Below are 14315 nucleotides of genomic sequence, written 5' to 3' on the forward strand. Positions count from 1 at the left end.
CTATAATATATATTAGCTATATTGCTATAGAGGTGTAGCTATATTGCTCACTTGAACTGTATACTCAGTAAACTACTTTGGACACTGTGGAGTTAGTCTCATTAGTTTGTCCACCTTGGGCTGTGAAGTCACCTCTGACAATGAAGTCATGATCTTCAGTCTTGAAGAATTGAAAAGTCAAAAGAGCAGATCTTGGGTGCTTCCTGCACTATAATGTTTCTGCTCTTATTACTGGGTTTCCTCTTGATTCCCTGAGCCAGCTAAGGCATGCTTTTGGGCTTTCTGCTCATTTCAGAGACTATCAGACAACAGTGTGGGGAGGAGAAGGTTGCAACTTTCCTTCACCCAGTCCCAAGATGCTGCAGAGCTGACTGCTGGCCATGTAGCCCCTGGAGAGGGAAGAAACCCAGTGACGTTCATGGGATTTCACAGGGGAGCATTGGCTGGTCCCTGTGGTGACTTCTCATTTTCTCAGAATTCCCTTCAATACTTGCTTATAGCATTCAACAAGACCATCTTGCTGGCCATGGTACACTGGCATTTTTAGCAGTTTGAAATTAGCACTGTAATGTATTTTGACTTAGTTACCTAGGCTGGCCTGGGAATAGAAGTGGTATGAGGTAGTTTTCTACTGCTAATGGGCTTTGAAAATACAACTTCTGGGTGGTGGGAGATATCGTAACAAGATCTTACAGTCTAACATTCACAACAAGGATTTAAGAGTATCCCACCTGATTTCTCCTGAGGGAACCAACTAACAGGACCTTTGAAAGAGGATGCGGAAATACAGGGGCCTAGGATACCTCTGAAAGATACTGAGGACAGAATAGACATTCAACGTCTTTGTAGCCCAGGGTACCCTCTGCATGCTTATGAACATGTCAATATCACTGTGTGTGGAGGGATATTCTTTCTTTTCACAGCCTTTTTAATCAGTCTGTTCCTATGCAAACTGTGTCTCATGTAGTCTGTGTAGGTGTGGGACAAGGTCTCGCTATTACGTGTATGCTGAACAGGAGGTAGCTTTTTGTTCTGTGAACTAATATAATGATGGCAATGGTTAATGGTGGAATTTGTCCAGAAATGTGTCCACAATATCTGTCTTAATGCAGGTTCAAAGACTGTAACAGTCTTAGCATTGGCATAGAGAATCGGGGATTTTATTCTTCCATTTCCTAAGCAAAAACTGTTTTCTCCAGCTTATGGATGCATTTTTCTACTCAATTACTTTGTGCTTCATCCATATAAATATTGTTTAATAATTTAAATACATAATAGGCATAGTTTCAATAAGCTGTATACATTTCTTAACGGAAGTCAGGTAGGATAATATTTCCCTGGAGAAGGTGTAAAAAAGTCAGTAAAATATGTGTCACATAATTGCAGCAGTCAAATACACACAATTACTGAGCTGTTCAAATGCACACTCACCTATTTATGTTTTCATTCTTAAAGAAAACAAAAACTCAAACATTAGTATTTTTATGCAAAGGAGATACATTCATTCTCATCTTTTAAAATTAATGTTCACCATCTTTAAATGTAAATTAATGATTTACAACTCTATAATTGTATTCGAATTACTGAGGGAAGGAAAATGATATCTCTGTTTTTCTTCCAGTTCTTTTTAATGGAGTCTGTAGCTGCTATAATAATGACAGATGTTACACTTGGAATATCACTACTGTTCCAATATTACTGCCTAAATTTACAGCAAACTTGAAATGGAAATAATGGGATGTGAACTTCCTCATTCATTTCAGTTATGCAGTGAGTCAAATGCCAGTTTAAAATTAGCTTTAAAAATTAGTATTGATAATTATGGGAAGTTCATATGTTATAGTTTCTCCCAAAGAAAATCTAATTGCAGGAGGTCTGTGTGGATAGAATGAAAAACCCTGCTAAGCACATAGAGGATTTGTGTGCTAAAGCCTTTAAAAACATATTGCAGGATTTGTTGGGAATATAAATGGTTTTATTGCATCCATTTAGCTTGAAGACAGACCCAGCTTTAATCAGTTTGGGAAATGTCATCAGGTAATGTGTAAAAGACTATGAGATCATGACGCATTGACAAAATACAAGTTTTTACATTTGTGAAGTGGCCAAGATCTTCATTGAGAGCTGTAGATTCAGGCAGTGATGCACTGAACTGTGCACATAAACAAAAATAGATTATCCTCTGTCTCTATATCCATAAATTTCCTTCTCCTTTGTAAAGCAGTGCTGTAGTCCCAGATTTAATTAAAACAGTGATTAAAGTATCTGTAACTGCACACTCAAGCATAAGCTATAGCCCACTCCTCAACAGCAGAAATGCATGCCTGTCATATTTTTGTCAACATGTTACTTTCCCCTAGAAGCAGGCATGCCAGTGTTTCATCCTGACAATGAACATGGACTGAAACATTATGTCCTGAGTCCAAAGAGAGCATAAATAGGTATTTCTAGAAGTTGTGCGTGTGGTGCACATGCCTGTTCTCCTCACAAGTAGTACAGTATTTTTCTCATTCTTAAGCACACCATTGCCAATGTACTAAACCACGGCTGGAATTTTCAGTGTTGGGCAATCTTGTACTTAAGCTGTGAGTTTGACTGATTTTACTTGTTTGTTTTGTGGTTTTTTTATGTTTCTTGTGTGTGTGCTAATTGTTGTCTCTTAGCTACACCATTTGCTTAATTGAGATCCAGCCGTGGTGCAGAAATGAGGGGCATACTGTGTTTGTGGGTCTGCTTCATATCACTGGTGGCAGAGGGAACTGTGTTAATAATTTCAGAGAGAAGGGAATTATGACCTGTAGAATAATCTAAGTTTTATTGAATACTAAATAGTCTTCCTCAACAAGGCAAAATAACTCTTCTCTTACTTTCTTTCATTACTTTCCTGTTTCCTTTGCCTTTGTCCCCAACTTTTATCTTCTTATTTTCACAATCATGAGAAGTCAAATTAATCTCAGGTTTAAGACTGCCGAACCAGCTTTGAATTTCTTTGACTGTTCTGACTCTTCACACTTCAAGCCCAGCAGTGAGGATCAGAGTCTAGCTAGATCTTACTAATTGAGGTACTGGATGGCTCATTAGTTTAGCAGATCCATCAGTCTCAGATGTCTGTGTGTAAAGACACACCTGCTTGTATCATGACAGGCCTCTGCTCACTCATAAGCCACTTTATTTTCTTTTTGTATTAGGCATGCTACAGGTCGCATGCTTTGCTTCTAATAAAAATCACTTCCTCTGTAAATGACTGTGTAATCAAATCTCAAGAGAATAGGAGCGAAGGGATCCAGAAGAAAAGGTTAAGAAGCAATCCTACACTCAGAGAAGTAAAGCAGTAAAGTAGGGTGTATGGCTGACAAAACTGTGGAAAGGAAGGGAGAAAAAGATTAAAGATGTAATCTCCAGAGTGTAAAACTACAATTGAGGACTTAAAGCAGTTTCAAAGTGACTGAACAAAAGTGAAGGGAGAAGTTAAAATAACAAAATGATAAATCCACATGGACAAACTAGAAGATCACAGCCAGGATCAATGAAAACAGATGATAAGCAGAAAAAGCAAAGCACAGAAAACATTCTTATCTGTAAGCCAGAACAAATTGTCAGAATAACAGCTTCACATGCTTTTCAAGTTTCTGAAAGAAGGAAAACTGCAACAGGAATAGTGAGGAGAAGAATTTTAGAAACCAATAGTGCAAATGAAAGGCTTCTGTTGAAGAGTTTCTCTGTCAGTCCAATAATCTAAAAGTCTTGCTGTCCTAAATATAGATCAGGCAATATAAATCTACTTTCAAATGAGGGCATTTATTTTAATACGTACATATTTACACTGTATATGTGGTGTATGCTTTATCTAAAATAATAATCTGTCTCTGAAATCGCTGTAATTTTTGTTGTGTAGTAGCCAGGTAAGCTGTATTGCAGTATATGGACAGACAGGTGCAACTCCATGCACTGCTGCTCTAGCGGAGGTGGAATGAAGTCTGAGGAATCCCGGCCTTGCACTGGCAACAGAGCCTTATACTGACAGCACAGTATAAGTATTCTCCTTTACCTCAGCAGGAGTTTGTATCCCTGGAGCAGGGCAATCTGGTTGGCAACCTTGCTGTCCCCAGTATATTTTTGTATACACGGCAGTAACAAGACATAGGATTGCAACAGCAATTGCATAATGACAAACTCGGCAGGTACCGTTTTACTCAGGACTGGCAGCTGTTTTCTCTGCTGAGGACAAACATGCTGGCTGAAGCCTCTGTGTTTTATAACCCCTGCACACACAACATCCCACTGTCACTCATCAGGCCTTCATAATTTCTGCAGAAAAAAATGAGATGGGCCATTTGCAAAAAATAAACAAAAGATTAGGTCATTTGTTCTTGTAAGGACTAATTATAAATTACTGTGTTATTTAATATCTCATTCGCTTCAAGTCTGTTGGCTATGCTCCCTACTGTACTTCCTGAATGTGTTCCTACAAACAAGTTTTCTGGAGGGGGTGAGGGCTGATGCAGGGGGTTTGAAACTCAGCTGAGAGGGGAGAGTTTATTTTTGTATTTATCATTGTAAGTATTTGCTGCTGTGTCTAATAGGACCCCTAACTTAAAGGATATTGTCTAGCTTATAAAGTAAAAGCAAATATTACAGGCCAAATTCTTGTTTTCATCTTAAACCCCTACCAAAAATGAAAAAAAAAAGAAAAATACTCTTGAGAAATCAAAAGTCCTGGAATTTTCCATGTCAAACTGATCCAACACAGACTGTACAGACTAAAGATAAGACCTTCTGTGCTTGCAGTTTAAATAGGATGAGGTTAATATTGTCTTCCTAAATGTAATCTCTTTCTACAGTGGTAGAGTATCATGTTTCTAATTTTAATTGCAGAGATGGGTGGGTTGGATCACTAAAATTTAGATTTGGTTTAGGGTGTGGATTTATAGCCCTGCTCCTCCCTGTAAGGGCTGGGACTGCTTGTGTCTGGACTCATCTTTTCAATTAATTCACAGTAATTAGAGGGTGCTGTGTGGGATGAGGCTAAAGAGAAACACAATTAAAATGTAATACTTCTCCTTTGGTATCTGTGTCCTTATTTATTTTAAACCATCTTCAATGCTCTGGTGGGTTTAAGTCTTCCTGTATCACATACTGTGCGAGCAGAAATATGTGAGTGAACTGTTGCCAATGGCTCTGAGCAAGCATGGGGCATGTTTCAGATTACACTGTGTTTTCTTGTTCAGATCTGATCTCCTTGCTAGGAGAGGCTGAGAAAGGCAGCTCCAGGGGATTTACTTCCAGCAGCAGCAGCAGCACATGATCCATCCATCGCGTGATTCTCACCACCGAGGACTAATGGGAAGGGTGAAGAAAAAGTGAACACTGCCTTGCGGAAGCAACAGCATTTTCTTCTGCTCGTGGGGCCCCTCCACCAGCTGGACGCTTCATGGCTTCTCCCAGGTTAGAAACCTACTGCTGCCCGAACCGGGATGCGGCTACACAGCTCGTGATGAACTTCCAGCCTCAAGTCTTCTGCGGAGTTTGCATTGGCAGCGCCTCTGTCAGTCTACTATTCACCATCCTGCAGCTCCTGCCGAAGAAGGGACAGGGCCCACGGAAGATGCCCAAAGCCTCCTCCTCCTCCACCATCCTTCTCCTTATCTCCATTTGTGACATCCTTGGTGGCTTAGGTAAGCGCCAGCTTGATGTCCCTCACCCTTGTTGTGGCAGGCTCATGTTGCTCTGAGATGCCATAGTCAAACGAAGCTGGTGAGCGGACAACAGAGAATTCTTGAGGGAAACATGCTGCATATATTCACAGGAAGATTTGGGCTCAGTGAGGTCAGAAAATGATGGTCCTTTGGGGGAGAAAGGTATTGTTTGACAGTTATATTTTAGAAGTAAAAGCTCTTGACAAATCTACACCAAAATCTCTCTTTAAAAGAAATTAAAATCCAGAACGGTGGCTGGCTCTCAGAGTAGGACATAAAAGTGAAGGTGAGGCAGTACATTTAAAACTAAAGCTGACATCAAACACTTAGCCGATCCTTATGGCTACAATTGAAGAACACTTCCTATATGTCTTTAAATCCTCTCAGACCAAGTTTTGCCATCTTGTTCATGTGCCAGCCACTTCTCTGGGCACATCACGTTGACAGCAAATGAGTTTGAATGGCAGCTGTACACAGATCATGCTGGACACAGGCTTTTGAAATGCGAGCAAAACTCCCTTATCAAGGACAACCTGCTGCCCGGCCTCTGGATGATATGCTGGAGGAATAAAGCAACAGAGAGTAAAACAAAACTCATGAGTCAAAATGAAATTAATGTGTCTACATCTGTCTCGACAGTCTATGGCATTTACAGCCAAAATAGGTATAAATTATCATGACACATGCTACGAAAATACAGGACGAGTTTGTTTCTACAATAACATTTTTCCTTCACATTAGATAACAGAAGTAGTGCTGTTTTGTGAGTCTCTCTTGCTGCCTGGGGAGGGAGTGGGATTTCAGGTCTTTCCCCTTTTCATACCTAGCCAGGTTCTCTCATGGTACCTAGTAAGTACCAATATTAAAACAAATTATAAAGGGGGAAATAAAGAAAGAGAGAAAGGGAAAAAATGTCTGTGCATTCACCTGGAAAAGATCCTTTCAGTCAGATGAGGCCAGCAATAGATAAGGTTATTTTTCTCCCTTTCACTGGCAAGCTCAAACTATTTATCCATCATTGTCTTTGAATTAGACTCACTTTGGTGGGTGGGGAACTGTTCTCTCCTGGTAGGAAAACTGGTGCTTTTGTTCTGCTATATGTTGGTGCTTTAATGCCTGTTTCAAGCCAACCCAGAAAATCTCACTAACAAACTGTAAGTTCATTTAAAAAAATGGGTATTGTTCTCACCTAATTCTGAAGCCCTGCTTTGTTCAGTCCTGTGACAGAGAAGAAATGAGCTGCTTGTAAAAATGAAGGCAGCATAAAGTGGGAAATAACTTTTTTCCTGCAATGAGGGATTACAGAGAAATGAATATTAGCGTATTAATATATGCTGGTAAAATTGTAAATAAAAAATTGTAAAATTGTAAATAAAAAATTGTAAAATTGTTTTATGCCAATCTGTTAAATGCAGCCCAGTTTATTTCAAGGAAGTGTGTGTCAGTATCTGTAAGTAAGTGAGATTTTAATCTACATAGCATTTAAAGTCCCAGCAGCTTCAGGCTCTTGGGGCTACTTTCCCTGAGCGATTACACGGACATTTAAATGGTGCAGTTGTTCCTGCTCTGCTCCTCTGCAGCTGTAGCCTTCCTGTGGACCCACAAAATCTGGGCTGCGATGTGAAATATGTGGCTGGGGAGAAGCATGTGACTCAAATCACGCCAGCAGATTCAAAGCATTAACGCATTTCTTTCTCTTTAGGTATTATCTTCAGATCAAGTGTATGGCTAGGCTTCCCAAGCTTCATCGGTAACATTTCTGTGGCAAACGGGACCGACATGTGGCCTTCTGCTTTCTGCGTGGGGAGCGCGGTAGGTACAGAGGTCGTCTACCCTTCCTCCTGCTCCCGCTTAACAGCCTTCCCACGTGGGGAGTCTGAAAAGCAAACCACTGTGTCCAAAAGGAAATTTGGCTGCGAGTCAGTGCCTGGATATGATGGTTTCAGCCTCTGCCGCACCCCTGCGAGTGCATTCATGCCTCTCGCCGAAAAGGCCGGCTCAGGGCGGGCAGGGTGCCAGATGCTGCACAGTGCACATGAGGGTCAGACGAGTCCCAAGCTTTTTGTGGTGCTCACTCATCGCAGGAGTGCTGGGATAGTGGAGGGCAGACCTGTACCAAACCAAGGGCTACGGAGGCATAAGGGTACAGACATTCCCAAATGGGCTGTAACATCGCTAATGCCCCAGTGGCTCTCTCGCACCCACAGCACGAGGGCATCGCCCACCTTCTCCAGCAGAAATTACAGCCTGCATGGAGGCATATTGTGGGGACTGACTGAAATCAGTGACAAAGTTAGCTTAAATTAGGTTTTGAGGCGTGAGAGAGTGTGTTTTAGACACAGAGGGACTGCAGGATAAATATACCCAAAGACGCAGAGCTGCTGGCAGAAGGTCTGTCCCTGCCATGTAGGATTAGCACTCAGACTGCTGTTCAGATGGCTGTTCAATGGCTGCATCTGGCCGAGTCTAATTAAGTGTCTTCTGGATTAAACACAAGAAAATGTAAATACATTCCAAAACTGCAGATTAAAACTCAGTCTCAAATATTAATCACAGTACTCTCTGAGGCATATAATTTGAGTTTAGTGTACAAGAAAAGAGACCATGTTTTTTACCAAAACTTGGAGAATGACAAATAAGACAGATCATCACTCTGCCCAAATTCAGTAGGAATGCAGGGTGTCCAAGGCATGAGAAATAAGAGTATTAGCTTTACAATTCAAAGTTTACAGTATAGAAGAGGATATGCTGCATATAAACAAAATTATTCAACACCAGTAAATAGATATATGTGCCAAAGTGCAACTTTATATGTCTGTATAATGACAATTTCAGACATGTTAGTGCTGTGCCACAGAAGCAAATATCAGTTGTACACATCTATTGATTCTCAATTTTCCACCATACATGTTTAAGTTTTGCTTATTAAATGCAAATGTTGATTCTTTTTTTCTCTGAGGAAGGGAAAACCAGCAACATCAATATCTCGTAGCAAGAACATACTTTTCAAAAACCATGATATCTTAAATTTCACTTTCTGGCCCTTAACACAAAACATAATATTTTTAAACAGTGAGAAAGATATTGTATGCAGATTGTTTGTTTTTCGTTTGGATCTCAGGTTAGATGGAGAGCAGCATAGTGGTCTACCACAATTTTTACTTTCCCTTTCTTGGGCTCCAGCAAAGTGCTGTAATTTGAGTCCCTTGCTAAAATTAGGTTTAATTATGTTGGAATGAAAAATAGCCCTCCTTTCACTCACTTCCCCTAGCATATTCTTGTGTGAGTTAATAAAATATTTCTGATTCTATTCTATTTTTCTTTTAGTACTATTGTTTTATTTCACTTACTCACAAGCCAAAACAAATTCCAAGTAGTGAGGCCTTTAAGCATCTCCTTTGAATAACACCCTCTGGTTTGCAGAGAGGTATCCTCTCAGACAATATAGCCAGATGTGACTTTTTGCTAAAAAGTGAGGTAGCACATGAAGATTTTGCTTTTTAGGTGCATCTGCTTTTTATTATTTTTGGAGACAATCTTGTCTGTGTTGGATTTTCCAGGTGGAAAGACCTCACAATTTATTTTTGCATGTGTGTATATAATATATTGTGCAATTCTCAACTGCAGAAAATATGTAAAAGCACAGATGAAGTTACATGCTGAGTGCTATGGATAAAGGGCATTTCAAGAAAGACTGAAAATTTATTTTCTGGTGTCTGTGCACTAGCAAAATGTCATGGTGTTTGAATTAAATACCGAATAATTAGTGTCGCAAATGACTAGGAATAGTGTCCACACCTATGGTGGGAGGAAATATTTCCCAGCTTGATTTACCTTTTGGAGGAATGAGTCAGAGATTTCTGTTCACTGACATTTGGCTCAGTAACAAGCAGTTTGGTTTCCAGCTGTAAAAAGATGCTACCATGGAGCTGGTTCAAAGGATATTCAACTAAGAACTGAAAAGAGGGCTTGGAGGGGAGGTAACCTGAATATTAAAATAGTTTCAGACTATTACAAAGAGCCAGCCTCTGTGGGGGAGAAATTTGGAATTTATAAACAGCGGCAAAGAAAAGTCACTTATCTTCTATAGGCTCATGGGAAAAATGCATAGGGTCAGCTCATGAGTGCTATGGAATTTAACTTGACTTGAACCTGTTTCCTTTGGATTCTTACTGAAGAAATCAGTCAGGGAGTTCAGTATGGATAATGTTTCCAGAAGGTGAGTGATATTTTTCTTAATGGCCTTTTCTTCTTAATAGCCATGCTCTGAATTGGGTTCTTGTGCATGGAGAAAATGCCCATCACATGCCAAACACACGATGCAGAGGCACGCTGTGGTCATGACTGAGCTCAGTTGTATTTTCATGCCTAAACCACTAAAATTTTAACCTGAAATTAAAACATCCTCACTATAAATTTCTTTGGGCTTCAGTCACGACAATGAGGGTTAGGACTGAAGAGGTAAACAACAGATTATTTCCAAACAACAGTATAAACTGTGAAAGCAAATGCTGTTCAATTTGCATATGATTTGACCCATTGGCTACAGAATGCTGTTCCTGTGATTTTGAGTAAGATTTCATACTTCATCATCTCAGCTGGAAAATACACACATTTAAAGAACAAATCACCAAGTTAAAGGTTTGGGTCCCTCCCCTGTCCCTAATGGTACTTGAGAAGCAGCTGTGACATTTGGCATTTTTTCCCCTGCAGATGTGGATCCAGTTGTTATACAGCGCTGGCTTCTGGTGGTTGTTTTGCTACGCCGTTGATTCGTACTTGGTGGTAAGAAGATCAGCTGGACTGAGGTACCAGAGTTAAAGCTCTGAATTTGGGTTTTTTCCTTCCAACACTGTATGTACAAGTTTGTCTGCAGCTATCGAAGTGTATAAGCGAAGCTTGTACAAACACCTGATGTTCATATGGTTACCAGGTAATGGTATGGATGAGTGGTGTGCTAAGTGCTTAAATTGCCAGGGCAATGCTCAGATATTGATTGGTTTATGTCCAACTGGAATTTAAATGTAACTGAATTCATTTAACCTTTCGAAAAATAGGGAGAAGATAGGGCTTTATAAACTTTATTGCGGTAAGAAGGTATTTTTGTCCCTACTCCGTGCCTGAAATTGATTCTTATGGCAAGAAGAGTATTATCCTGAAAACAGAAAAGTGGAGAGTGAAGTGGTGAATTTCATGTAGTTCATTCTCCATATTTTTTCTTCAGATTTTCTATCAGCTTCTCAGTATTGTCATTATTACATTTCTGATCACATTTGTAAAGTTTACAAGAAAAAATGATAAATATTTGCTATACATTTTTCTGCAATGCCTGTAACAGAAGAACCTAAACACCTAAACCATGCTTTAATGCCAGAACAGAAAATACAAGGTATTTCTAAATTGGTGGTTAGAAGGGAAAAATGACCTTCAGTGGCCGTTGATTAATATGGAATTATGTGACTGTGTACCCAGATGATACCGAGCAGTCACATCCTGGAGACATGGTTCATCTGGCAGATGTTACCAAAATGGGGATTTCTGAGTTAACTTCAGCCTGTGCAGAACAAACGTGGCTTTGTAAAGTCTGTTCCCCACAGTTCTAGTCTGAAACAACTGGGACCTACCTTCTTCCCCCATCCCTGTTAACCAAAAAAATTCCCATGTGTATTTGGGCATAAGGGGAAATCTTTCCACCCTACAAGTCGGAGGACTTTTGTGCTTTGCATGCAAGCCTGAAAAACCACTTTGATGCATCCTTTTTCCGAATGCCTGCACACACACTTTCCTTAGTTTAATGTTGTTAGTTTAGTGTTGTTGTGCACCATGTCACATCTGTAAAACTCTGTTTCAGTGAGGGTCCTATATTCATGCTGCACTGCGGAAAGTGTAAGGTTTAGTGTCTTTAATGACGTCTGTCCTGTTTGGTGCCTGCAGTACAATTGTGCTGTACCACATGATGACTTGGGGCCTTGCGGTGATGCTCTGCGTGGAGGGGATTGCACTGCTTTACTACCCTTCTCTCTCCAGGTGAGCAGGTCTCTGGGAACAGGCTGTGAAATCACAGCGACCTCTGGACATTTAAATGTCTTTCAGTCAGCTTGAGAGACAGATATCCAAATGCAGGGCTTTTTAGATCTTTCACAAGCTGAGGCAGTAGCTATTCTAGGAATACTTGCCTGGGTTTCAGAGGGCCCTGAAGTAGCATGCCAGGCAATACAGCACTTGGGCATGCTGCAGCACTGTAATACAGCTTCTGCTATGAGCCACTGTTCTCCCACTCCTGGTTCTAGGTTTGTGTTTGTTCCTTTAAATTTGAGAAAAATGCGCAGACAGAGCATATTAAAAATCAACTTTGTGAACTGGTGGGGAAGATCTGTGAATTAAAAGTTTAGCATGTTTGCTTCATTCCTTTTATTTTTTTAAGATAAAAATGACATATATAAAACACCCAGAACTAACAGATGTGGGGAAAAAAGTGTATTAAGCATACTGCATAATGGTTTCTTCTCAGCTGTGAAAATGGCGTGGAGCACGCAGTCCCACATTACATCACAACATACGCCCCAATGCTGCTGGTGCTGGTGGTCAACCCAATCCTGTTTAGGAGGACAGTATCAGCAGGTATGTTCCTAGTGGCCAGCATCAATCAGTATGCGTTATTTAGCAACATAACAATATGGTAAAAAGTCATGCCTGAGTACTCGGTGATGTGGGATAGCTCCTCATTAAATCATACAGCAAAGGGCGGGCAGGAGGGAAATGCTTATTGAAATGAAGATACCATCTAGATGGGAAATTTGCCCTAGAGACACTGGTGGCGTACTCCAGCTGTGCTGTTACAAACCTGTACTGTAGATTGGCAAAGGCTGAATTTCTCTTCATTTGATGTATTTTAAGCAGTGTATCATGGATGCTTGACTCTACTGTAGCATTGGTACCAATCTGGACTTTAGAATGCAATTTATTCTGGTTTAAAGATAATGTTGATGAGATATGATAGTTGATTTAACTTCTTGGCAGCCCTGGAGCTAAAAAAAAAAAAGATCAGAATTTTGTTACTCCTGATTCTGAGATTATGAAACAAATGGGAATTGTACACAATTCTGATAGGAACTTGCAGTTCCCCTTTAATTTATTATCCAAAGCTTTGAAGAAATGAGACTGAAAAAAAAGGCCACAGAAGCAATGCATTCTTTACATGCAATATGATCAGTGCTAGATGTTTGTAGTACCTGAATTCATACTCAGCATCCACACATTGAGTATATAAAAACACCAATCCCATCTATCCTGCATTGTCAGTAATACTAATTTTCAAAGGAACAGTTGTTCCTTTAAAATGCTGTTCCTATAAAGAGTTGCTTTTTATGGGAAAATGCATAGTGAGCATATTTGTGTTTGTGCATATGTATATTCCTTGTGATATCTTGTGAGATGGCATAACTATGCCTATATGTCTATTTTTGCTGACATTACATGTGTATTAATGAACATAATTGTACACTTTCCAGTGGCCTCCTTACTGAAAGGGAGACAAGGGATTTACACAGAGAACGAGAGGCGTCTGGGGACAGAGATCCAGATCCGCTTCTTCAAAATTATGCTGGTATTTGTTATTTGGTAAGAGGCACATTACGTTTTGTTTTAAAGTGCTTTTTTTCCCAGCTGGAAAGGGCTGGGACAAGAACAGAGCCTGATGAGTTGCTTCATTTGTTTGCCTTTATGCTTGGAAGGGAAGGTGTCTGAGGAAGAAGTAGTTCTAAACTACTTCACCAACTAGCTGAATCACTCATGCAGCATCACGAGTCTGCGAGGAAATGATAAAAATGTTTAACCAACAGGAAAACAATAATTGCAAGAAACAATAGCCAAAAAAATATAGTCTTTGCACACAGACTAAAGCTGTCTGGAACAGCAGGTCCCCAGCATGGGCTGATAAACAGCTTTCTGTGCCTAAGTTTTCTCAGAACCTCTTGTCATCAAACCTTCAATAAATATGCTTCTATGGCTGCCTTCATGGCCCTGACTATGAGTATATAATGCAGCCACCTCTGTGGTCTGCAGATCCCATGTGTGTGAAAAAAGCATGGATATCAACTGGAAATACAAGGTTAAATGCCAAAAAATAAGTCTCTATATGATTGTGTGTGAAATTTCTGATAATTTAATTTTTTTTTAATATTCCATCTTCCTCCATGAAAACAATACTTTGGGGTAGACCAGGAAAGAAATCGGGAAGAGAGAAGGGAGGTAGCCAGTGGCAGAGGGGGACAGAGACAGCAATGAGCGAGCCTGTAGCATGGCTTCCTGGAAATTGTTGAAATAATGAGGAGCCGAGATTTAGACAGACTTCCAAGACTGTGGAAAGAGCAAGCCTTATTCTGGAGCCAAGACACCACAGAAGTGCATTGCAACCTCAGGAATGGTGGCCAGATTGCTGGTCTGGGAGCAGGCACGAAAGAAAGGATCAATTCCCCAAAGACACAGTGGGGACATTTGTTTATTTCCATTCTGTCTCATTCTGGGCTTTCCTATTAAAAAAAATAAACATGACTGTAGGTTTGGATTTTTTTCCTCCTGATAAAGTATAAGCTTTAGAGCAAAGATTATTGTAGGGAA

General features: G+C 40.1%; 1 protein-coding gene across 1 annotated transcript in view; it reads left to right on the top strand.

The window, feature by feature from the left end:
• The first annotated feature begins 5431 nt into the window (after nt 1-5431).
• The window catches only part of GPR143 (G protein-coupled receptor 143), an 11723-nt gene continuing 2839 nt past the window's right edge, over nt 5432-14315 (top strand). The window contains exons 1-6 of the mRNA XM_010191368.1: nt 5432-5675; nt 7399-7508; nt 10410-10504; nt 11631-11723; nt 12208-12317; nt 13208-13316. Of these exons, the coding sequence (XP_010189670.1) occupies nt 5432-5675; nt 7399-7508; nt 10410-10504; nt 11631-11723; nt 12208-12317; nt 13208-13316 (761 nt within the window). The remainder of the gene's footprint in view (nt 5676-7398; nt 7509-10409; nt 10505-11630; nt 11724-12207; nt 12318-13207; nt 13317-14315) is intronic.

Source organism: Mesitornis unicolor, unplaced genomic scaffold, assembly GCF_000695765.1.
Source record: "Mesitornis unicolor isolate BGI_N332 unplaced genomic scaffold, ASM69576v1 scaffold15759, whole genome shotgun sequence".
Taxonomy (NCBI): domain Eukaryota; kingdom Metazoa; phylum Chordata; class Aves; order Mesitornithiformes; family Mesitornithidae; genus Mesitornis; species Mesitornis unicolor.